The sequence below is a fragment of the Callorhinchus milii genome, unplaced genomic scaffold (assembly GCF_018977255.1).
Source record: "Callorhinchus milii isolate IMCB2004 unplaced genomic scaffold, IMCB_Cmil_1.0 Scaffold3, whole genome shotgun sequence".
NCBI classification, from domain to species: Eukaryota; Metazoa; Chordata; class Chondrichthyes; order Chimaeriformes; family Callorhinchidae; genus Callorhinchus; species Callorhinchus milii.
In genome coordinates this window covers 29,774,180-29,801,058 of record NW_024704744.1, presented here as the reverse complement: position 1 = coordinate 29,801,058, position 26,879 = coordinate 29,774,180, and the positions used below count along the sequence as shown (strand labels likewise).

The 26,879-nt window shown below is 40.4% G+C and overlaps 2 protein-coding genes across 2 annotated transcripts in view; one reads left to right on the top strand and one right to left on the bottom strand.

Annotated features, from left to right (window-relative positions):
- Nucleotides 1–16,270, bottom strand: part of med23 (mediator complex subunit 23) — a 55,451-nt gene extending 39,181 nt beyond the window's left edge. The window contains 9 exon segments of the mRNA XM_007899240.2: nt 1,400–1,469; nt 2,688–2,789; nt 3,350–3,448; nt 4,280–4,311; nt 4,314–4,390; nt 6,004–6,128; nt 6,450–6,537; nt 7,629–7,660; nt 16,156–16,270. Of these exon segments, the coding sequence (XP_007897431.2) occupies nt 1,400–1,469; nt 2,688–2,789; nt 3,350–3,448; nt 4,280–4,311; nt 4,314–4,390; nt 6,004–6,128; nt 6,450–6,537; nt 7,629–7,660; nt 16,156–16,206 (676 nt within the window). The 5' untranslated portion in view covers nt 16,207–16,270.
- A 6,055-nt stretch (nt 16,271–22,325) lies between these two features.
- Nucleotides 22,326–26,879, top strand: part of LOC103182286 (ectonucleotide pyrophosphatase/phosphodiesterase family member 3) — a 50,298-nt gene continuing 45,744 nt past the window's right edge. Inside the window, exon 1 of the mRNA XM_007899237.2 lies at nt 22,326–22,556. Within this exon, the coding sequence (XP_007897428.1) occupies nt 22,464–22,556 (93 nt within the window). The 5' untranslated portion in view covers nt 22,326–22,463. The remainder of the gene's footprint in view (nt 22,557–26,879) is intronic.

The following is a 26,879-nucleotide window of genomic DNA, read 5'->3' as shown; positions in this document are numbered from 1 at the left end:
TTGTACATTTTGCAATCAAAGAACAATATAAATTGAAATGGAACACGATTTGGATGACAATTTTGCTTGGGTCCCACTTTCAATACAAGCTTGAGAAGTGTTTTGGTCATCAACTTACTTTGCCCCATTGCAGTATAAATCAATACTATTTTTCATCTCCGCTCCCAAAACATTCAAAGAACAATTGGTGTTCGGGCTTTCAATATATGTGCCCCTAATGTCTGGAGCTCCATTCCGGAGTCCTTTCATTTCACTCCTTCCCTTGCCTCATTTAAGGTCTGTCTCAATACATTCTTGTGACCAGTCATCTCCCACCCCTAAACCACTTGGCCCCCGAATACAATCTTCAGCTAAGGTGGAAACCCTTGATTGTCCGGTGCCTTGAGACATCCTCCCGATATGAAAGCCGCTATATAAATACAATTTGTTATTTTTGCAGAAGCTTTCCAACAGCAATGGATTTTGGACTGAATCAGATGGGGATAAAAAACAGCCCAATAAAAGGACTTGATTTGCAGTCTCACTCAATCAGCCTAGCTATTTTCACTTTTCCACTGAAATAGTTAATATACATGATATACTTTTATTTCCAAGGCCTTTTTTATTGTTAAAGAATGGGGAGCAACCATCAGATTAAGAGGATTTCAGAGAGATCATATAGATAATGCAAACTGAACGAAACATAATTGTGCTATTACCAGTAAAATTCCTTTCACTATATATTGAAATGATTTAATAGCATTTTAACTCCAGGGCTATTTTTCATTTAAAATCTGTTGGAAGAAAATATTGAAACTATATGTTTATTATTAGTAGTATAAGTGTAATATAATTTTCAAACTACACTGATTGTCATATGGTTTCCAGCTTCACTGGATTGAACTAAAGTTTTGCTCACACACTTTACAGTAAATTCAGTGAAGCACTTTGAGGCGTAATGATCACGTGATAAGGTGCTATATAAAATACAAGGATTATTATTATATTATTATAAACAATAATAAAGTATTCTGGAAAAAATATACACTGAAGTGCATCATTGTGCATTCCATAAATATAAATTTACAATTCTATATGCCATTTCATCTATGCATAACATTTTAAAGCTAAACATTTGGTGTAAGATATTGGGAATAATATTAAATTATTGGAAAAGATGCACCATAAAGATGCACAGACATCAAAGTGAAGGTGCCACACCATCTGATTACATCCACCAAATCATCTAAAAACTAATGAACTTGATTTTAGTAACTCAGCAAGACCCTTTCTACAATTCCATTGGGATTACAACTCATACCATAAGTGACAAGAAACAAATATTGGTTCCAGTCAGAACCGCTCCTACTCAAAATTTAGCTTCTTCTCTTTGGTTCAAAGAGATAATTTAAACTCTTACCACAAATGGAATTTATTCGAGCAGTGGGTCTAAAGCTGTCCACAAAATCCGATATAAGGTTACCTAGCAACTGTAAGAAACAATGCAAATGAAGGGCATTTTAAATACATCAAACAAATAAATGTATGTTTGCTTAAACTTTCAAAGGTAACATCAGTCAGCTTGCTAAAAAATATAACCAGAGGCCATAATAAAAACAGCCATGTGTAACAGCAAATAGAAACACTGTACGCTGAGAAGAGCTGGTGACATGAATTGTCTATTCAGTATGAATCAGATACCACAAGGTTTGAAACAAAGTACTCTAAACCAGACTGTCCAATAGCATCTTTCTTTGATAAAGAAGGTCCCAGTATTGAAAACTGTATCTAACTCAGCAATTGAAGGTCATTGCTACTTGATAATTAAATTTTATACAGCCGCTGAGGGAAACAAGTAAAACAAAATGTTCTGATAGCACATGGTAAGCAAGCAATTGTCGCAAATCACAATCATGTCATGTCAGAGAACATGTAACAATATTATTTGGTATTCACTGCTTCAGAAGGTAATTGACTCTTATGACAATGTTGGTGTGAAGTTAGAGCTGACAAGCTTGGAAGCTTTCCTAAAAGTAATATGAAAATAGCCAGTTAGGTGACAAAAGTTTCTTTGCACGATTATCAACAGATTGTGTACACCTTTCATAATTGTTTTCCCCCCCAAGATCCAACATTATTTTTTCACCTCTGTATTGATCATAGCTAAATAACTGTATTGAGTTGGATATAATGGAATATGGACTCCTTGGCTGAATTGGCAAAATCACTACCTACAGTGAAACCAAGTCAGGTCTCACATTGAATTATCTCCTGATGTGAAAGGCACTACACAAATGTAATTTGTTGTTATTATTGTAGTCTGTGCTGCGTTACCTGATTGCAGACTGACAAGAATTGGAAGACCCAGAACAGGAATCACCCTGGTACCTGCTATTTCTCCCCATTCTGTGACCACTGCTAAAAAGAATGCATGTGCGCATGAAAGATTGGCTCAGATGCCGTCATGGTCAAAAACAATTTGGGAACACTGACTGGGCTCACAAATGAAGACTAACCATTTGAGTGAGATACTCCAAGGCAGACAGTACACATAGAACCATTCCCCAACATCTCTCAGGGCCTTCGTGAGAACAGGAGAAACGTTTTTAAAAAGTGTGGTAGAGGAAATAGTGAATTCAATTGGACTATACAAAGCTACTAACTTTTTTTTACTTTTATTAAGAAAAGCAAAAACAACCTTCTCTTACCCAGTGAGACAACTTCCCTTCAGGACAAAGTTTTCTGATTTCAGTAACTGCAAAATATGCTGGTAACAAGCAGGCATTTCTATCCAGGATATATGCCACGATCTGAAAACAGTCAAGAAGAAATCTTTAATAAGCTATTTTACAAAAAATTACACGTGCTAATCGTTTTGGGGGATTGGTGGGGCGGAAGAAACAGATAGATATTTCTAAAATGTTCAACTCTTTGAGCTTTGAACAGATTCCTGCATGGAAAATCAGTAGCTTAAAGCATTTATGTTTATTTAAACGATGCCTAAACTTTTTACATAAATATTGGCCACTTGAGTAAGGTGTTAAGAGTGCTACAGTGGCCAGAAAACCACTCTGCAGCAGCAGGAGAAACAAATCAAATTATCATCAAAAGAGGACAAGAGAGGAAAAATATTGCTGGAAGTTAAAAATGTGTTTCAAATATTTTTCTATAAAAACATAACAATAACACAAAATTACATTTGTATAGCGCCTTCCGCGTCAGGAGGACGTCCCAAGGCCAATAGACAGATAGATAGACACTATCTGTTTACATTGGATTTCTCTTTGCTACAGGATGATTATACTCACACAGGCATTGGAAAACTCTGAACATATTGAAGAGAAACAAAGAATATGAAGGAATAACTTACATCTTTGGCAGTTTGCAGTTGCTGGACCACAGCAGAGCTTACAGTGGTTGGAATGGTTTGAATTTTCTCCAGAATTGCTTTCAAAAGGTCTCGTACACCCTGAAACAGAATAAGCTTTGTTTTAAAGAATAAGGCCATCACCTTTTGTTCAAAATTTAATAATCCTCTTCTTCCCCTTCTAGACTTCCATCAACTTCAATATATGTACAAGTGTTTACCTCCAAATACAATAACCATAAAAAGATACATAACATCACTTTCCATCCATGCCTCCCTAAAAGATTTACAAAAGTGCTCTTGCATCCATTAATAATAACTGATAACAAGTGGTATTCAGTGAATAAACTTGAAACAAATACAATTCAATGGAACTGAGCAAAGAAGGGGGTTATAGGATCGCAGCCTGGTGCGGGAAAGGACACAAACTGCAGAGTCTATAGTGTATGGAAGAGATTGGGAGTACGATGAGCAGGGTGTTTATAATAATAATAATCCTTCCATTTGATATAGCGCATTTCACGTCTTCTGGACATCTCAAAGTGCTTCACAGAATATACTGTAAAGTGAGTTGACTGTATATTTATGGGTGAAATGGGGCAGCCAATTGCGCGCAGCAATGTCCCACAAATAGTCGTGGATTGAAGTGACCAATTTTTATTATTGTTGGGGTTTTTTCTTGAGAGGTTATTATCAGGCGTGTAGAGTAAGGAAACTTGCCCAAGGTTTCACCCTGCTGGGAATCGAACCCAAGTGTTTTGCTTGCGAGACGAGTGCTCTAACCGCTGAGAGTCAAGAGCTAGATTGAATTATGTAGTCAATCCTAGATGTGATGAAAGCCAACACAAGCGAACAATGACAGATTTTCCATATGTTATTTGTTTTTTTACATGGCATGGATAATAATCGGCCTTCTAGATCATTTTGTTGTACCTTGTAGTCAACACCTCCTATTATTTTTCGATGAGCTTAAATGTTAAGGCCCAAAGCTGCATTCTTTCCCATTCCAGACTTTCAGAGTTAATTAAAGTCTCGCAGACCAGTCTGATGAAAACAAATCAAGAAATCCATTTTAGAATTTAATGTTAAAAACAATACTATTAAATCGAAACATTACCCTGTAGCTATCATATTGAAACAAAATTTCATCTCACACTTTATGTAAGGTATTTTCAAATGGAATCAAATCAAAACATTACTTAAGCTACAAACAAATGTATTTTAAAAGGTTGATGTTTGAAGTAACAAAATCACAATATTTTGAAACATGCTTCAAATAGCAACAATAACTGCATTTATATAGCATCCTTCACATAGGCTAATGTCTCAAGAGTGCTTTAGAATGGGTTCAATCCAACCCCATTATAAACATGCATCATTACACCCAGGTCCACGTATAATACAAGAACAACTTACATTCGTATAGTGCGCTTCATAGAGAATAACATCTTGGAGCACTTTACTCTGGCGCAGGTGGATGCTAAGCAGGGGCAGAGAAATGAGGGGAAAGGAGAGGTGACCTTACGCACAGTTTAAGATGGGAGATAAAGACAGATAGAGCAGAGCGAGATGGAGATGGATGGAGTTCCAGAGGTTAAGGGCACAGAATTGGAAAGCTTGGCCACCAATGGTGGTGGGATAAGGTGGCAAGAGAGGCACGGATGCTCAGTGCGAGTTGGCCGTGTGGAGGGGGCAGAAGGAGAGTTGGGGTGGTGCTGGGGGAGTGAAGAGATTTATAGGTGAAGATGAGGACTGTGAATTTGATCTGCTGAAAGAAAGAGAACCAATGGAGCCTGGGGTGGACTGGGGTTATGGATATGTGGAGTTTGGATAGGGTGAAGTTTATGATGGATAGTGGAACTAGGGAGACCAATGAGGTGTCCATTACAAATATCCAGCTGGGAGATTTCAGTATTTGGAGATTTAGAGTGAGGTAGGGATGGAGGTGGATGGTAGAATATAATACAAATTTATATGTATGTTGCGCCTTTGGGCAGAGGTGAAGGAAATTCGTTTCAATGTTTATTACTCTACATTTTTGCAATGGAAATGGTTCCAGTAGTTGTGAATAACATCTCACAATGGTGAGAGAAAGCTTTGAATTTAAAATCAGAATGAAAGGAAGGAGGGGGGGGGATATGTAACCTATTCATGAAACACAGAATATAACAACAATTAAACAATTAAATTGATGTGACAATGGAATCTTGTGGGAGACTGGATGGGTAGTTTAGACCAACCAATATTATGAAGCCGTTTACGTTTCATCAAGTATTAAATTACTAGTTACAATTCTTTGCATTATGTTTCTGTACAGTTCATATCATGGACTCCCAGTGAACTGGAACTGTGACACACTTCTAACTTCTGGGGCTGACTGGGAGGAATTGCGCATGTGGCATACGGATGCAGAGGGCCTCGGTCAGCAACTTTCACAATTGCCACTGACAAACTGGTTTCCTATCCATATGAGCAAGGCAGTGCTAGGAGCAACATGTGCAGCAACTAGATGACCCAGAACGTAGACCATGATGCTGCATTTATACACATCCATTATTATGCAGGGTACAATTTTATAGACCCCAAACTCTGCATTATAACACACTCATTAGATTTGGACTTCATGTGAAAAACACTAAAAAGATCTTTATTTGTACCTGGGAGGTAGCAGTCCACATTCAACTGCCATAGCCAAGCAGTCGTACAGGAATGAAATCCTTTTGGGGTTGTGCTGCCCATGGATGAAGCGGACTATCCACTGCACACACTGCTCATGGGATTCCTGGAGTTGAGACAAGGTTTACAATTTTTATACAATGTTTTGTATATGTTTCAGAGCAGTGGTGGCCAACCTTTGGCCCGAGTGCCACAGACATGACCAGTGGAGCCATAAAGAAGCCCCCAAAAAAATATTTGCACGAGTGGAGTTAAGTCTGTGTTCGATCGGTAGGGTGTTTTTATTTTTTTCTTGATTTATGGTATTAATCAAAAATTGAAGACATTTTTTTTTGGCCGACCATAAAGGTTGGCCACCACTGTTTTGAGCAAAATGATTTAGGAATTTAAAAATTCTTGAGGCAATTGCTGCAATGTGGACTCAAACCTGAGGAAGAGAGGTCCAGAGTTGTCTGAAGGATCCGAGGCAGCTGATCAGCTTGGTTTTCTCATCTTCAGGTGTGTCCATAAACATACTGTGAAATATTGTTTTTAAGATAATTTTAGAGTATCTTGACACAAGTTCTTAGAATATATAAGAATATTAGAATATATAAAAATCTAACAAATTCCCTCCTTAGCATTTTATTCCCCTGCAATTTCACCTCCCTTCCCTCCACATCCACACGATTGTTAAACTTATTTTTTTCCTTCGACTACAGTATAATTCCATGGGTTACAGGCATCCTTCTGCACTTTCCCCAAGTGGATCTAATCAATCGTGAGCCCTGACAGTGAGTAATGGCATGCTATTTGATGGTGGAAGTGCACCACAGATGACTCAATAGGGACATTACAAACAAGATTATTCCAGTCCATACCCAATCACTGGATAGCGATCACTGCAGACACCCTCTATGACCTTTCCCCTCTCCAACTCAGGGGCACTGAGTCCAACCAAGATAATAATAATCCTTGCATTTGATATAGCGCTTTTCACATCTTCCCGACGTCTCAAAGTGTTTCACAGAATAGACTGTAAAGTGAATTGACTGTATATTTGTGGGCGAAACACGGCAGCCAATTGCACACAGCGGTGTCCCACAAACAGTCGTGGATTGAAAATGACCAATTTATTATTGTTTTGTTTTTTGGAGGGATTATTATTAGGCTCTGTGTGGAGTAAGGAAACTTGCCCAAGGTTTCGCCCTCTGCCTGGAATTGAACCCAGGTGACTCGCTTGCAAGCCGAGCGCTCTAACCACTGAGCTACAGGACTCCATCTTAATCAGATCTGATGACCTAAGGTCATCTTAATCATCATTACCAGGATTCCTGAACACGATTCAACTCCCACTGGAAGTGCACATGTGAACAAGACCTTTCTTGACTGTGACCAAATCATGATCGAATGAACCAGACACTCGCTGTCCAAGCTTACACAGAGGTCACATTTAGTAAATGCAGATAATTGTATTACTCAAATGTTATTGTAATATTTATTTCAGCCCATCACTTAAGGAAATATGTAACTTGGAGAACATGCACTTAAGAGCCATCCATGGATTACTACATAGGTATAAATAAATCAGCTATTTATAAATTAAATACTACACATGGGCACTCACCCAGCAAAGGCTTCCTCAATCACTTCAGTTTTCTGTAAAAAAAAAGGCAATATCCTTATAAAGTCTTGAATAATATACATATAATTTACATGTATTTATATAGTGTCTTTCACGTCAGGAGGATGTCTCAAATCACTTCACAATGCTGGTTGGGAAGATGACCCATATTAACGGATATGGGGTAAGGTCAGGTAACTGGGTTTGAGATACAGATCAGCCATGATCTTATAAAATGGCAGAACAGACTGAATTGCCTACTCCTGTGTCTATCTTTCCATGACTGAAACCATTATCCAAGTTATAACTTTGTTTCCTCAAAATTCATTGTTTTAATCTTAAAAATATGAACTAAATAATACCTGGGTGACCAAAGGAGTCATTTTCACTACTAATGATTGCAAATGGTCAGAATAATTTTGCATTTGAACTGGAAAGTCACAAAAAAAAATTTCACCCATTGTGGAAAAGTATTGCCACAAAATCTATTTGCCAGTAATTGCATTTTGGTTTCACAGCTTCCACGTGAAAGATGCATTATTGAGCAGAGTTCCTCACTAAGTTGTGTGTAGTGATGGAATGGGAAGCATCTGTGCAGGTTGCACATATGATTGTGGGCTCATAATTTGAAGGACACAAGGAAACTAATTTTTGTGATTGTCCAAGTTCAAACATAGTTGAAACTCAAAATTAAAGGCAGTCAGTTGGCTGGCCTATTTTACTCATATTAGTGAGATACCCTCATTACTGAATCATGAATTGTGGTCATTACTAGTTTCAAATATAGGTGAACCTTACCTTGTGGATAGTTCTTTACTGAAGTATTCACAAGGTAAGGTTCAACTATACTCTCGCTATTGAATTTAATGGCTACCGAATCCTGGTAAACAATCTCCCAAATAAAATTGATCATTCAGTTCATGGCTGTTTGTGGAATATTGCTGTGTGCAAAATGTCTGCCACATTCACCTACAAAATACACTACACTTTAATTCCTGTGAAGCACTATGAGATGACGTGACAAGGCCCTATATCAAATGTAAGGAATAATTTAATGGAGCATTTTGCTTGCTAATTAATTCCACAAAATGTAACGTCAAGTGCTGATGGAGGGTTGGTTTACAAGTTGAAAACAAATTGATATGATGTAGAGTACCAACACAAAGTTGGATGTTTAGACGTTAAAATTAGGGAATTAATGACAGATAGGAAAGAAGTTAACATCCTGAGCTCCACTGTGCCTGCCTCATTTTCCCATATACTAAACTTTGGTCTTCCAATTGTTCTCTATACAAAAAACAAGGTTCAGCATGTCCTTGGACCATCAATCTTCTTGTAGAAAAAATGTTGCAAAATGAAACAATCTTAATCAGTTTCTCACAGTAAAATAATGGCAGTTACTGTATATTGAAGCTTTATTAAGGAGCTTTACCAGATCCTCGCAGTAAATTATATCTTCCACGCTGTGAACCAAAAAATCAATCGACTGTTCTACAACGAGAATAATTTTAAACTGCTCAGAAATAGATGTATTATTCAAATAGCAAAATATTCAATTAGGTGGGGTCAAAACTGAAGTAGCCCTGAACAAGTCTGATTTTGAATTGGTATGCACTTTGAAATATCCCACTCCCCCCCAACCCTTTGGACAGAAAAACTGTTGCACCCAAACAAATGCAAATTCTCTGACCTACCATCAAACCCTCCCACCAATACTCCCAACCGCTCCTTCCCCCCCATCCCACTGATTCCTCTCCTGCTCTCTCCCCCACCCTACCATAATGAGGAAATCCGAGCATCTGGATCCGCAACATTGAACCTCCAGCATTGCAAAGGTATTATGCCAAATGCAAAGATTATCGATTATTAAGGTATATGAAGAAAGGCAGAAAAATGGCGTAAATAAAAAATCTATCATGATCTAAAACAAGTGGAATAGATTGAATTGGATCTTTGTGTTCCTCGTGTTCCAGTGTTTATGGTGTAACCTAAAAATATTAAGTCGTCTTATTCATTTTGTCTCACAATTTCTAGAAGATCTAAGACATTCTGTTTAATTTGGTTGCCTTGTGGACATTAGGTTCTTTGAGTTCTTTTCGTACCACATGCTCTACCAATGTGGGTATAAGATTGACTTTATTGGAGGCACTCTCACCACTAGGTCAAAAACCTGTGAATTCAATCTCACACCAGGACCTGGGCTCAAAATCTAAGCAGATGGTCCAGTTCAGTATTAGGCAAGCGCTGTCAACACAAAATGTCTTTGTCCTATAGGTATGAAAGATCCAATGACACCATTTCAAAGATAGGGTACATTCTTGGCACATTCTGTCTCCATTCAAATCCAACAAAAACAGATTAATTGGCCATTTATCACATTCCTATTTGAGCGATGTGACAAGACACATATTGAAACAATAATACATCACTACACTTCAAGATACTCAAAATCGGAAAGGTTGGTGTAATAAAGGAAATAAGGTGCAATATCAAATAGAAAGATTCCTCTGTTAAAGATTGACATTTTGTTAGCAAACACAGCATATATTTGCAACAACAAGGTTACATAACGGGCATCTAAATAAAGCATATGCTATAGCTATGCCAGTAGATCCAGGTTATAACCTGGGTCAATAGAAAAGTGCGGGCATACTTAATAATAATAATAATAATAATCCTTGCATTTGATATAGCGCTTTTCACGTCAGGAGGACGTCCCAAAGCGCTTCACAGAACACACTGTAAAGTGAATTGACTGTATATTTGTGGGCGAACGCGGCAGCCAATTGCGCACAGCAATGTCCCACAAACAGTCGTAGATTGAAAATGACCAATTTATTATTGTTTTTGGTTTTGGAGGGATTATTATTAGGTGTGTGGAGTAAGGAAACTTGCCCAAGGTTTCGCCCTGCCTGGAATTGAACTCAGGTCTCTCACTTGCAAAGCGAGTGCTCTAACCACTGAGCTACAGGACTCCACTTTTCCCACGTAATCCTCTTCAAACGCCCTTCTCCACTACAAACCCACTATCAGTGCAGTTTCAGATCCTGGGCCTCACCCTGTGAATATACTTGGGCAGCTCTGTACGCACATGTGCCCCAGGCAGAAATGGGCTTCACTCGGAGGACCCCACTGTTGTGATTATCTGTGTGTCTCTCTCTATGTTTGTGAGTGTCTGTGTGAGTGTGTCTGTGTGAGTGTGTCTGTGTGTGTCTCTCTGTGTGTGTTTGTGAGTGTCTCTATCTGACTGTGTGTCTATGTGTTTGAGAGTGTCTGTGTGAGTGTCTCTATGTGACTGTCTCTCTCTATGTGTTTGTGAGTGTCTGTGTGAGTGTGTCTGTGTGTGTCTGTCTCTCTGTGTGTTTGTGAGTGTCTCTATGTGACTGTGTGTCTCTATGTGTTTGTGAGTGTCTGTGTGAGTGTGTCTGTGTGAGTGTGTCTGTGTGAGTGTGTCTGTCTCTCTGTGTGTTTGTGAGTGTCTCTATGTGACTGTGTGTCTCTATGTGTTTGAGAGTGTCTGTGTGAGTGTCTGTGTGAGTGTGTCTGTGTGAGTGTGTCTGTCTCTCTGTGTGTTTGTGAGTGTCTCTATGTGACTGTGTGTCTCTATGTGTTTGAGAGTGTCTGTGTGAGTGTGTCTGTGTGAGTGTGTCTGTCTCTGTGTGTTTGTGAGTGTCTCTATGTGACTGTGTGTCTCTATGTGTTTGAGAGTGTCTGTGTGAGTGTGTCTGTGTGAGTGTGTCTGTGTGAGTGTGTCTGTCTCTCTGTGTGTTTGTGAGTGTCTCTATGTGACTGTGTGTCTCTATGTGTTTGAGAGTGTCTGTGTGTCTCTCTATGCGAGTGTGTCTCTCTCCTTTGGATGCCTGTTTGTGAGAGTTGTGTGAGTGTGTCTGTGTCCCTCTCTCCTCTATGTTATGTGTTTGTAAGTGTGTGTTTATGAGTATATTTTGTATGTGTGTGTTTATGAGTATCTCTGTTTGAATATGTATGTGCCTCTCTCTCTTCTCTGGCTGTGTGTATGTCTATTTGTGTCTCTGCATGTGTATCTCTCTCTCTCTGAGAATGTGTGTCTCTCTGACGCTGTGAGTCTCTCTCTCTCTGCCTCTGAGTGTATGCGTCTCTCTGTCTGTGAGTATGTGTGCGTCTCTCTGTGTCTGTGAGCGTGTGTGTGTTTCTCTCTGTGTTTCTCGCTCTGTCTCTGTGCGCGGGGCTGGGTCCTGAGAGGCAGGAGTTGGTGAGCTTCTGAAGCCTGTGCTGATGTCCCACCACATCACCCTCCCAAAAAAATGGGCCACCCAGTTTTTGCTACAGAAGCAATTAATATATTTTTTTGCAACAATCCATTATGTGTTATTTCCTCCTATTAAGTTTTTATCAATAAAGTGAAAAAATGTAGGTTGGCAGTAAAAATGTATTTCAATCAAATCCATGCAATTTTAAGCAAAATTTCCACTTTTTTGGGGGCAAATATTTCCGCATTTTTCTATTGGCCCAGGTTATAACCCTGCTGGTGTGGAGACTCTGCCTCAATCGAGGAATATACTCAGGGAACAAAAATAATTAAAATGTAAATCATAAGGAACCAGCTAAAATAACAAGAAAACAATCAGGAAAGTTCAGGATAAGGTGCCTATAGAACTGATGACCAGAGATACCAGAATAGTTTCTCCAAGGAAAGGATATAAATAAAGGGTAAAGGCAGAAACTATCGAATAGCTGAAACAAAATGAAACAGAAGACACATGCATGTAAATAAAGGCAATGGAGCTCAACTAGTCCATGCCCTTTCTAGTTATGGGAGTAATTTATAACTACAGTATTATAACTATTTGTTACTATATAATTATCACAACAAATATATTTCTTGTAAATAATTATAATAGTTATAAATAACTATATATAGTCTGTCTGTCTGACTCCCTCTCTAGATATAGCTTCTCTCTCTCTGTATATAGGCCCTCTCTCTCTGTTTACTGTGTATATAGTCTTTCTCTGTATAATCTCTGCATATAGTCCCTCTCTCTCTCTGTATACGCTCTGTATATACTCCTCTCTCTTTGTAGGTAGTTTCTCTCTGCACTCTCTGTAGATTCTCTCTATGTATACAATCTGTATATTACCTCTCCCCTCTCTCTGTATACTCTATATATGCTCTCAGCATGCTCTTTATATATATTCTCTGGATGCACCACCACCACCTCCCCTCTCTCGCGCTATCTGTATATACTCTTTCTCTAATCTGTGTACACGCTGTCTGTCTGTGTATACTTTCTGTCTGTGTATACTCTCCGTGTATACTCTCTCTCTGTGCACTCTCTCTCTGTCTGTGTATACTCTCTCTTGTCTGCCTGTGTTTACCGTTTCTCACTGTATACTCTTTCTCTGGACTCACCCCCACCTTCTGCCTGTCTCTCTCTCTTTCCGGTAAATATGTATATTTTCTCTGTGTATATATATATCTATTGTGTCTCTCTCTCTGTCTTTATTCTTAGTCTCTTTTTCTCTCTCTGTATTCATGCTCTGTATATATACACTGTGTGTGTGTATAATCTCTTTCTCTCTCTCTGAACTGACCACCACTCTCTCTATCTGTCTCTCTCTGCGTACATGCTCTCTCTCTCTGGACTCACCCCCCACCTCCTGCCTCTCTCTCTGGCATATACCCTAAAGTTAAATTGTTATTTTTGAATATTCTTTATACTCTCTGTATATCTTCATATACAGCATCTCTATGTATTCCGTGTGTGTGTCTGTATATACTCTCTGTCTCTGTGCATTCATCATCACATCTGTCTTTATATACACTATGTGTGTGTGTATCATATCTCTCACTCTATCTGTCTGTATATATACTGTGTGTGTATAATCTCTCTCTCTGTCTGTGTATATACACTGCATGTGTGTATAATCTCTCCCTATATACACACTGTATGTGTATTAATCTCTCTCTCTGTATGTATATACACACTGTATGTGTGTGTATAATCTCTCTCTGTCTGTATACGTACACTGTGGGTGTATCTCTCTCTGTATATTTGTATATATAGTGTGTGTATGATCTCTCTGTCTTTATATGCATTGTGGGTGTAATCTCTCTATCTGTCTGTATATACACTGTGTGTGAATAATCTCTGTCTGTATATATACACTGTATGTGTGTATAATTCCTCGCTGTCTGTATAAATACACTGTGTGTGTATAATTTATTTGTCTGTATATATACACGGTGTGTGTATAATCTCTCTGTCTGTATATACAGTGTGTGTAATCTCTCTCTGCCTGTCTGTGTATATACACTGTGTTTGTGTATAATCTTTGTCTGTATATATACACTGTGTGTAATCTTTCTCTGTCTGTCTGTGTATATGCACTGTGTGTGTATAATCTCTCTATCTGTGTATAAACACTGTGCGTGTGTATAATATCTGCCTGTGCATATACACATTGTATGCATATAATCTCTATCTGTCTGCATGTATACACTGTGTGTGTACAATCTCTCTGTCTGTGTATATACACTGTGTGTGTTCATAATCTCTCTGGCGGTGTATATACAGTATGTGTGTGTATAATCTCTCTGGCGGTGTATATACACTGTGTGTGTATGTACAATCTCTCTGGCGGTGTATATACACTGTGTGTGTGTGTATAATCTCTCTGGTGGTGTATATACACTGTGTGTGTGTGTATAATCTCTCTGGCGGTGTATATACACTGTGTGTGTGTGTATAATCTCTCTGGTGGTGTATATACACTGTGTGTATGTGTGTATAAACTCTCTGGTGGTGTATATACAATGTGTGTGTGTGTATAATCTCTCTGGTGGTGTATATACACTGTGTGTGTGTATAATCTCTCTGGTGGTGTATATACACTGTGTGTGTGTGTATAATCTCTCTGGTGGTGTATATACACTGTGTGTGTGTATAATCTCTCTGGCGGTGTATATACACTGTGTGTGTGTGTATAATCTCTCTGGTGGTGTATATACACTGTGTGTATGTGTGTATAATCTCTCTGGTGGTGTATATACACTGTGTGTGTGTGTATAATCTCTCTGGCGGTGTATATACACAGTGTGTGTGTGTATAATCTCTCTGGTGGTGTATATACACTGTGTGTGTGTGTATAATCTCTCTGGTGTTGTATATACACTGTGTGTGTGTGTGTGTATAATCTCTCTGGTGGTGTATATACACTGTGTATGTGTGTATAATCTCTCTGGTGGTGTATATACACTGTGTGTGTGTATAATCTCTCTGGCGGTGTATATACACTGTGTGTGTGTGTATATAATCTCTCTGGCGGTGTATATACACTGTGTGTGTGTGTATAATCTCTCTGGCGGTGTATATACACTGTGTGTATGTGTGTATAATCTCTCTGGTGGTGTATATACACTGTGTGTGTGTGTGTGTGTGTATAATCTCTCTGGTGGTGTATATACACTGTGTATGTGTGTATAATCTCTCTGGTGGTGTATATACACTGTGTGTGTGTATAATCTCTCTGGTGGTGTATATACACTGTGTGTGTGTGTGTATAATCTCTCTGGTGGTGTATATACACTGTGTGTGTGTGTGTATAATCTCTCTGGTGGTGTATATACACAGTGTGTGTGTATAATCTCTGGCGGTGTATATACACTGTGTGTGTGTGTGTATAATCTCTCTGGTGGTGTATATACACTGTGTGTGTGTGTATATAATCTCTCTGGCGGTGTATATACACTGTGTGTGTGTGTATAATCTCTCTGGCGGTGTATATACACTGTGTGTGTGTGTGTATAATCTCTCTGGTGGTGTATATACACTGTGTGTGTGTATAATCTCTCTGGCGGTGTATATACACTGTGTGTGTGTGTGTATAATCTCTCTGGTGGTGTATATACACTGTGTGTGTGTGTGTGTATAATCTCTCTGGTGGTGTATATACACAGTGTGTGTGTATAATCTCTGGCGGTGTATATACACTGTGTGTGTGTATAATCTCTCTGGTGGTGTATATACACTGTGTGTGTGTGTGTATAATCTCTCTGGTGGTGTATATACACTGTGTGTGTGTGTATAATCTCTCTGGTGGTGTATATACACAGTGTGTGTGTGTATAATCTCTCTGGTGGTGTATATACACAGTGTGTGTGTGTGTGTATAATCTCTCTGGTGGTGTATATACACAGTGTGTGTGTGTATAATCTCTCTGGTGGTGTATATACACAGTGTGTGTGTGTATAATCTCTCTGGTGGTGTATATACACTGTGTGTGTGTGTATAATCTCTCTGGTGGTGTATATACACAGTGTGTGTGTGTATAATCTCTCTGGTGGTGTATATACACTGTGTGTGTGTGTATAATCTCTCTGGTGGTGTATATACACTGTGTGTGTATGTGTATAATCTCTCTGGCGGTGTATATACACTGTGTATGTGTGTATAATCTCTCTGGCGGTGTATATACACTGTGTGTGTGTGTGTATAATCTCTCTGGCGGTGTATATACACTGTGTGTGTGTATAATCTCTCTCTGGACTCACCACCACCTCCTCGAAGATGCTCTGTAGTTGTGTCTCCATGGGAACCGCCATCTCGCGCCCCCCGACCACCCGGTACCACCGAACCCCTCACCGTCATCAGCCGCAACTTCCGCTTCTCCGTGAGCCGGAAGTGTGCTCGCGGGCGATGTTCCGGGCGGCCCTGGAGTCTGACACGGGTTCCGGGGGCAGAGTGTTCCCGGGCCTCCCTCTGTGGGCTGAGCTGTGACCAGGACCGCATGTTTGCGGGGTGTTGGCCCTCGCAGTCATGTTAGCAAACTCGTGCTTTTTAGTTCGAAAGATTATTACCAAACAAACCCCCCCCCAGTATATGGAGTCCTGTGGCTCAGTGGTTAGAGCAGTCGCTTTGCAAGTGAGAGACCTGAGCTCAATTCCAGGCAGAGGGCGAAACCTCGGCCAAGTTTCCTTACTCCTCACAGAGCCTAATAATAATCCCTCCAAAACCCCAAACAATAATAAATTGGTCGTTTTCAATCCACGACTGTTTGTGGGACATTGCTGTGCGCAATTGGCTGCCGCGTTCGCCCACAAATATACAGTCAATTCACTTTACGGTGTGTTCTGTGAAGCGCTTTGGGACGTCCTCCCGACGTGAAAAGCGCTATATCAAATGCAAAGATTATTATTATTATGGTATGGAAACTGTCACGAAGTTGTACGGCCCAGTGTCAGCCGGGCTCAGCGCCGGCCACTTGACGCTCCGCGGAGTCAGAAGGTTGTGGGTTCAAGGCCCCGCGTGGGGACTTGGAATCGCATCGTCTAAGGTGGCACTCATTGCGATGCCGGAGGTGTCGCACTGTTGGAAGTGCTGACCTCTGGACGGGATGTTACCCTGAGCCCCCCTCCCCCCCCCATCCCGTCTGCCTGTTCAGATGTATGTTAAACATCCCATGACACTATTCGAAAAGAGAAGGGAGATTCCACCCCACCCCCACCCCCGTGTCCCGGCCAAGAATCCCACAAATTGATGTTTCCCCAAATAGCTACAGTTAACAGCAATTATCCATGAAGCATTTTGATTGCGTGAGGGCAGTAAACTACAAAATATGATATGACTAATCTGTTTACGAGGCTAAATTGCACTACACCCCATGTCCATAGGCAATTTTGTGAATTTCCCAATTTTGGCAACGTTGGCCAGGCATTAAGAACGTCTTACTTTTATTGTGTTTTGGACGAAGCAAACTTTGGCCATTTGATCTCAGCACCAACTCAATACCCAACCCACTTTCCTCCCATTACCACTTCAAGCTATGATATGAGTCAGGTGCCCTGGCTTCAAACACCCTTTCTGGTAACCTGATACAGCCACCCCCTTAAAGATATTTCCTGCTATCTGCCCTTTGGGCTGGGCTGTCCCAAATTCTCTGAGAGGGCAGAGATTGCCCAATAATTCAAATAATCCACATCTCACCAGTTCTGGCCAGGTTCCACTGGCTTCCCATTACCCAACGGATTGACTTCAAGATCCTCTCTTTCGTGTTCAAATCCATTCATTCCCCGGCGCCTCTGCTCGACTGGCACGGGCTTCCTGCTCGTCCCTCGCACCCTCTGCCACACCATCGGAGGTCATGCTTTCAGCCACTACGCTCCAAAACTCTGCAACACTCTCCCTCAATCCCTCCGCCGTGCCCTCTCCTCTATTTTAAGAAGCCCCCAAAAAAGCTTATTTGTGAAAAAAAAGAAAAATATAAAACACTAAAAATGTATAATGTCCAGTGTTCTGGCAAGCAATCCCCCAGATGAAATTGATCATGTACTTCATGGGTGTTTGTGGGATATTGCTTGCTCAATGTGGCTGCCTCATTCAACCACTAATACACACAGGTTATAGTAAATCCAGTGAAGCATTTAGAGATGTCTTCTTGATATGTACATCATTATTTTTACATCAAATGCGAGAATTATTATTGTTAGTTGCCAGGTTTGAAATTCTGTCTTAAAATGAAGATCTTGGAGAATTTAGAAAATTCAACATAAAGTTGTGAGTTATTGAAATAGAGTGACTGTATTTCATCTACACAGTATATAGTCAATTCACTTTACAGTATATTCCGTGAAGTGCTTTGAGATAGATAGATTTCTTATTGCAAAAGGGATTAAGGGATATGGGGATAAGGCAGGGTTAGGTTAGCTGGAGTTAGGTTAGAAGATCAGCCATGACTGGGCAGGCTCGAAGGGCCGAATGGCCTACTCCTGCTCCTACATGTTATTATGTTATGTTATATTATGAGATATCTTGAAGACGTGATAAGGCGCTATATCAAATACAAAGATTATTATTATTTGTAGGTGAATGCGGCAGCCCAATTGTGCACAGCAATGTCCCACAAACAGCCATGAAATGAATGACCAATTTAATTTTGAGGATTGTTGGTCAAAACATTAGATAATGAACATTCCTTCTTCCTCATTACCTTTCCAAACAGAGAATGGAAAAGACAATAAACATTAATCAAGTTCAACAAAGTTACAAAGCTATCGGCAACATTTCACTTGAAGGTACAGGTGTACAAATGTTCAAGTGCACTTTGCAGACAAAATGCATTGAGCATTGGCACCTATACAATGAAGGCATTGACTCTTGTCAAAATATGACTCAACTGGCTCCAGCCAATTTCTGCTACCTCATCCAAATAGGGGTTCAGACATGAACTTGGGTAGTGAATATTGGCAGGCAACTGTGAATGACACCACAGTTAAGTGGGATCTTATCCTATTAATTCATTGGAGAAAATTATCGTCAATTATATCTCATTACTGCATCACCACCACCATCAAATTACATTTGTATAGTTCCTTTCACATCAGGAGGATGGCCCAAGGTCCTGGACAGTTATAGATTTGGAACCGGGTGACTGAAGGTGCGGTCAAAGACAAGGGTCTTGAAACGGGCCTTGAAGGAGGCAAGCGAGAGAGTAAGGCAAAGGAACTGTGGGATGGAATTCCAAAGAGTGTGGGCAGAGAGCGGACAGGATGAAATATGTTCAGGAGGAGGAGCAAGGCCATGGAGGTCTTTGAAGGCGAAGACAAGGATTTTGATTTCTATCCTCTGGGGAATGGGGAGCCAGTGTAACTGAGCAAGGATGATCTGCATCTTGTGGGAAGAAGAGTTTAGGAGGCCGACAAGCAGGGAATTAACATAATCGAGCCTAGATAATAATAATAATAATAATAATAATAATAATAATAATAATAATAATAATAATAATAATAATAATAATAATAATCCTTGCATTTGATATAGCGCTTTTCACATTGGGAGGATGTCCCAAAGCGCTTCACAGAACACACTGTAAAGTGAATTGACTGTATATTTGTGGGCGAACGCGGCAGCCAATTGCACACAGCAATGTCCCACAAACAGTCATGGATTGAAAATGACCAATTTATTATTGTTTTTGGTTTTGGAGGGATTATTATTAGGCGTGTGGAGTAAGGAAACTTGCCCAAGGTTTCGCCCTGCCTGGAATTGAACTCAGGTCTCTCGCTTGCAAAGCGAGTGCTCTAACCTCGACCTATCGGCAGCATTCGATACGGTCGACCACGCTATCCTCCTCCACCGCTTGTCCTCCCACCTCAACCTTCAAGGCACTGTCCTTGAGTGGTTTAGGTCGAACCTTTCTCACCGTCTTCACTTTGTCTCGACGAATGGCTTCTCCTCCACCCCCCGTACTGTCTCATGTGGTGTCCCTCAGGGCTCTGTCCTCGGTCCCCTCCTCTTCACCCTCTACATGCTCCCCCTCGGTGACATCATCCGCAGACATGGAGTTAACTTCCACATGTATGCGGATGACACCCAACTCTACCTTTCCTCCTCTACTCTCAACTCCACGACCACCGATGTCCTGACAGCCGCCTGTCCGACATCGAGTCCTGGACGAGAGACAACTTTCTTCAGCTCAACGTGCGAAAAACCGAGGCCCTCCTGATTGGCTCACGTCAGCGCCTCCGCACCTCAGGCGCCGACACCATCAGCATCCAAGGCTGCACTCTCCACCTCTCAAAGCCAGTCAGGAACCTCGGCGTTTTGTTCGACCCTGAGCTGTCCTTTCTCCCTCACATCCGCACCACAACTGGCACCGCCTTCCATCACCTCCGGAACATCGCCAGACTACGGCACTACCTCACCCCTCACGCTGCTGAAACCCTGGTTCACGCCTTTGTCACCTCAAGGCTGGACTATGGGAACTCTCTCCTCGCCGGCCTTCCCGCCACCTCCCTCCACAAGCTGCAGGTCATTCAGAACTCTGCAGCTCGTGTACTGTCCCGCACCAGGCTTCGGGACCACATCACTCCCACCCTCGCTCGCCTCCACTGGCTCCCCATCCCCCAGAGGATTGATTTCAAGATCCTCATCCTCACCTACAAGGCCATTCACGGCCTTGCTCCCTCCTACCTCTCCAACCTACTATCCCCCTACCTACCTGCCCGTACCCTCCGTTCCTCCGGCTCCGGTCTGATCCGCATCCCCCGCCCCAACCGCCCTACCATCGGTGGTCGGGCCTTCAGCCTCTCAGCCCGGAGGCTCTGGAACTCTATCCCCCAGTGCCTTCGCCTTGCTTCCTCCCTTTCCTCCTTCAAGGCCGGTCTCAAAACCTTTCTCTTTGACCGAGCCTTCAGCTCCCCTCTCGACTCTCTTCCCCCTTCTCGCTCCCTCCCTCCCCTCACCCTGACCATTTCACCCCTCCTCGCTCCCTCCCTTCCCTCCCCTCACCCTGACCATTTCCCCCCTCCTCGCTCCCTCCCTTCCCTCCCCTCACCCTGACCATTTCCCCCCTGCTCGGGTCATGACCCAACTGTGCAGCGCCTTGGGACGTCCTCCTGACGTGAAAGGCGCTTTATAAATGGAATCTTGTTGTTGTTGTTGTTGTAACCACTGAGCTACAGCACTCCATAGATGTGATGAATGCATGAATGATTGGCAGCCTGAGGGGAGAAACAGTGGTGGAGCCGGGCAATGTTGCAGACGTGGGATAAGGCCGAACGGGTCATGGCACGGATGTGGTATCGCACAACAGGGTATGAAGTTTTCCATTCTGTTGAGTTGCTAATCGTACGTCCGCTGTTGTGAGAAGGCTGAGGAAAGGCAGTTCTCCATATTTTTCACTGAATCACATGTCTCTTACTAGTTCTGATCAAGAATAACATTGATGGTGGCCTTTGAACAAGATGCAAGCTCGCTCAGAATTGGTGTACGATTTGAGGAGAACTGAATAAGGGAGAAAGGAAGAAAGCTGAAAACAAAGAGTTGATGATATGCCTTTTCCAAGATAAAATCTCTATTGAATGCCCCTGATTCTCTGGCTTGTTCCAGATCTCCACCTTCGAGAGACCTACCAAATCTTCTCAATCTTTTCTATCCCTCTGAAACATCCTTCCAGCTCTTCAAAATCTCCCCCTGTTCCTCTCAATCTTCCTCCACTGTCCTTACTGTGTCCTGAAAAAATTGCAACTATCCCTCTTGCAGCGAGCATTCTATTGGGGATGGATCATTCCCAGCCACTCCTGCTTTCACAAGCTGCTTTATTCTCACTGCAGCATTGTAAAGCAGGGAATGATTTTTTCTGATCAAAATGTTGGCCAGTGCTAGAGTTGCTGTCTAATAATAATAATACTAGTAATAATATTCCTTGCATTTGATATAGCTTGTGAATTGAAGTGAATCGACTGTATGGTTTGTAGGTGAAACGCAGCAGCCAAACATGCACAGCAATGTCCCACAAACAGTCATCAATTAATTGACCAAATGAATATATTATTATCATTATACTGATATAATTATTAGTATAACATCAGTTCACAAGATTGTCGGACTAAAGTACGAAGTGAAAGCACAATGTCCAAATAATACAAAAATCAACATAAAATGTGGCATAAAATTTCTCCTACTCGGGATCTTTACACTATTACATGGGAAGAAATACTGTAATACTTCTCAAATAGCATGTACTCTCCCCCCATCCCTTTCCCCTTCTCCCCACCACAACCGCAAACATGCACAATCTTTTTGTAAATAGTATTGCTTCAGCAGATGTGTAACATTTATGACTCTTAGATTTGTTTGGTAATTATTGTAAAGCCATTCAGATCATGATCTTTATACCATGTTAGGTCATGTGAAACTAATTATGCATTTGGTGATTTCATAGGCTGTATGTGGGAGTAAGAAATTAATGCAAGAAGGACGTGTCAGAGTAAGAGGGAGCAAAAGACTCTTCCTGTGTGTATTTCTGAGTTACAGCTCAGTGCTTGCTGCTTCTTGAGTTTCTGACAAGCAAAATATTAAGATGAATCGATCAGAGGACCCCATGGTGGAGTTCCAGGAGGATGTTGAAAAGAAGGAGAATAGAGAATTGCGAATATATAAAATCATTTGTTTGGTAAGTACATTATAAGGGCTGTGAATGCAGATATTTAAGAGTTTTTTTTAGTTTGTGTTTCTTAAATATTGAATATATTTGGGATGTATTGATATGATCCCATTCAGTATGGTCTGTAAAGTATGAAAAAATGTATGGGAAGTTGTATCTGAAGTATATTTTGATGCATATACTATACGTGGACATAAATACTAACATAAATATTCTCTATCTAAGAAACATTGGAGTAAAAAACCTGCAGGATTTTCCTGGATTTCTACCATTTGAAAGGATAAGCTATTCAATTGTATCTTAAATAAATTAAATTAAAAAAATTACCCAAAACAGATCAACAGTAGTGGTGTGATCGAAAATAATTATAATTAATTTTACAACTTTTGCACACTTTTCCAAAACATCTCTATATGGTGGTAGAAACCCTAACATATTAATTATAATCTTGCACATTTTCTGAGCTCACCGCAGCACCTCACTCTGAACAATTTATGCAACAAAAAACTACTACTAATAAATAATAATACTTGCATTTTGTTTAGCACCTTTCACATTTGGAGGATGTGTCAAAGAACTTCATAGGATATACCATAATGTGGTGTAATTGTATTTGGCAGACGAATGTGGCAGCCCAATTGTGCAAGACAGTGGTCCACAAACAGCATGAAATGAATAACCATTTTTTTTAATTGTGGGATTGTTGGTCAGGACACCGGGTGAAACTCCCTTCCTTTTTTTTGAATAGTGCCATGGGATCCTTAACATCCACCTGAATTGGTATTTGAAATTGTATTGTCGTATTGTACAATATTGCAGTTCACTGAACAAAGAAGAGGGTTTGCTTTCAATTGAAAATATATACCTGAGGACACTGAACAACTCCCGTTTCCGTTTTCCCTCTCTATAAAAGATTGTAGTTTGGTTAATATGATGAGAGACTTACTTGAGAGGAAGAGAAACTATTTGCTATAGTTTGTTCTAAAAAAAATGTTTGAATAGAATCAAAGGAAATATGAATATTTATAATTCAAATGTTATTTTATCAAAGTAATTCTAAAATAATATACAATTATGCAGATAGCTTTTTTTATTGTTTTCTAAAAATACTGCACCAAGCTATGTTACATTGAATATGTGGTGACGGATACCTCCTCTTTGTTCCTACTTATATTGTTTTATCTTTAGAAGTCCATATATTTCTACAATTGGCTAGACTAATTTAAGTGTTTTGTCCACTATTTTTGGAGGGAGGGGGAGGGGGGAAAATTTGCATCACATCTGGTGGTGCATCTTCTCACTATAGGGAGTAAGAATGTGACAGTTTTTAAACTGAGATGTGTTACCCTGTTGGTAGGATGGCAAAAGGGCATAGGCTGAGTCCTGTTCTTAAGGTTAATTCTGAAGGAATGTGTTTAGATAAGCCCAATAAATAGAAATCCATAATAGATATCTAGAATAGCTGGACTCTGGATAGTGTCATGGCATCGATATGTCACACAGAGAAACTTCATATAATATCAATATGTATAGCCTAAGCTTTAGTCACCCGAATATCACAGTGCTGAGAAAAGTGAAACCACAATGTTAATGTAAACACCTTGGGATGTTTTAAATCAGCATATGTCTGTTGGGTTCAAATTAATAGCTGTTTTTATCAAAATAGCCTGTAACATCCATTAAAAACAACAATATAAATGGTGAGGTCCCATGTTTGTTTCACAATTTGTGCTGAGTTAGTTGATTTAGACCAACAACCACAACAACAACTTACATTTATATTGCACCCTTCACACAGAGTAGTGACAGTGGTTCAGTGCAACAATTTCCTCAGTACCTTTGGGCTAAGGAAAGTTAAATACACTCAGCATTCCTACTGTTGATCTGTATCCAGTGATTGCTGCTTGAAGGTGCTTTTACATAGACATCGAGTGAGGACAGGATCCAGAACTATCGGCACTGATTGGGGTCAGATATAAAGAATTACTTCTTGGGTGAGCAATCAGATAGTGGCCGGCACCTATGGAAACTTACATAGGTGTAAACTGCAGTAAGACAGCAACCCCAGTTGGGGTGAAGTAAAAAGAGAACTATAAAACAATTTTGCAGTTGAATTTTCAGAAATGTGTTGCCATTATCAGAATAGAGTCATTCTCTCCTGTGAACTGAATCATGAGTGTAACAAGGGGGTGAAAAAAGCCATTCTTTAAGTGAATTATATCGTTTTTTTGTGTTGTAATTACTAATGTGTAGAAATCATTCATTCATATTGGTCAACTGTTATTCTGGATTGGATAATGTGTGCCGAGAGAATGGGTGTTTGCAAGTTGTGTTGTAGTTTTCACTTTAGACTTTACAACAGTACAAAGCTTTTGCTTTGTTGCATTTTATATTCAAATACTTCACGAAAGGGCAAGAGGGCACAAGCCACAATATACCAACAACAGCAAAAGCTTGCATTTATATGAGCCTTTCATTCAGGAAAATGTCTCAATGCACTTCACAGAAATAGTGTGGAAAAAAGAGCAAGATGGGTGGGGAGGTGACGAAAAGTGTGGTTAAAGATTTAGAAGACATTGAAGACAGTGGGGGAGGGAGGATGCGAGTTAGAGGGATTTTGAGAGCCACCAATATGGCAGGTAGGTGGGAGATGAAATTAAATACATTGATGCTTTGTTCCTCTACCTCTCCTAGGACCCAAAGTGAGCAACGTGTAGCAGGTCTGAGTTTGCAGGGCAAAGCAAATCGTTGTTCTGAATTTCAAAACCTCCTCACCCTTGCCTCATTAAGAAGGGCTCTTGATGGTGCAAGGCTGTGGAGGGTTTTGAAATTCAAGGATTTGCTTTTTCCTGCAAACTTAGACCTGTTACACATTCGCCACCTTGTGTCAAAAAAAGTCTGTAAATACCAGTATAACGACATTGTGGTCTCTCTTATGTTGTAGCTTCCTCAATTATCAGACTATTTTGCAACAGCCTTGATACATTCTGTTTGGTGATAGTGATTTAAGGCAAAAACTATCTGAGAATATCAGACATACCAGACACTTGTCAAAAGAAAAGATAAAAAGTTAGTGTTTTTTATATATAATTACGAGTTGTTGCAGGTTTGGGTGGAAGATACAAGTTATAGTTGCAAATCTCCCTTTACTATTTGCACCAAAATAAAAAATTGTGAATATATTTTGATGTCACAAGTCTTATAATAATCCTTGCGTTTAATAATAAGTCGAGGAGGATAATAATAATAATCCTTGCATTTGATATAACGCTTTTCACGTCTTCTCGACGTCTCAAAGCACTTCACAGAATAGATTGTAAAGTGAATTGACCGTATATTTGTGGGCGAAACGCGGCAGCCAATTGCGCACAGCAATGTTCCACAAACAGTCGTGGATTGAAAATGACCAATTTATTATTGTTTTGTTTTGGAGGGATTATTATAAGGCGTGTGGAGTAAAGAAACTTGCCCAAGGTTTCGCCCTGTCAGGAATTGAACCCAGGTGTCTTGCTTGCAAGGCGAGCGCTCTAACCACTGAGCTACAGGACTCCACTTCCATGTCTATTATGAGGATGCTACGATTGAATATTTTTAATGTAATTTTTCAATTATAAATGATGTGATGAAGTTGTAATTTTAAAGAATGAAGACATTTTCATTCAGATTACAGTACTTTAAGTGAATGAAACATAGTTTGCATGATGCAAGGTTTTATACAGGATTGCATAGAACGATATGGCACAGAAACAGGCCATTTGGCCCAACTTGTCTGTGGTCAATGTTTATACGAGCTAAATAAGAACCCCACCCCCCCCTCTCCCCTATCCCTCTCTCCCATTCCGCTTTATTCCCTTCTCCTTTAGGTATGCATTCAGTTTCCTCTTAAATACATTGATGTTTTGATCCTGTACCTCTCCCAGGTTCCTACCATTCAGGGTATAGTCAGCTTCTTTACTCTTCCTATCTCGGTGAATCAGTTCACAATTTTCCTACATTAAATTTCATCTGCCCCAGCCACCCATTCTGTAATATGGCAAATTAAGTTCAATACTGATAAATGCAAGATACAGTCAAATCTGTGAACCAACCACCTCTTGTTAGCAACCATCTGTGGTCAACAACCACCCGGGAATAATCCAGAACAATTTTCCATAATAAACTACTTCTATTCAACAATCACCTGTCTAACACAACCAATGGCCACTCTTTTTTGGTCCTGTCAGTATACTGACACCCTTTTCAGCAACTAGATCTGGTCCAGGGGGCTGCTCAATGTGGTGTTGGCGCACCGTAGTATAGTCGGAGTCTACATGTGGGCCCGCAGAAGGTTTT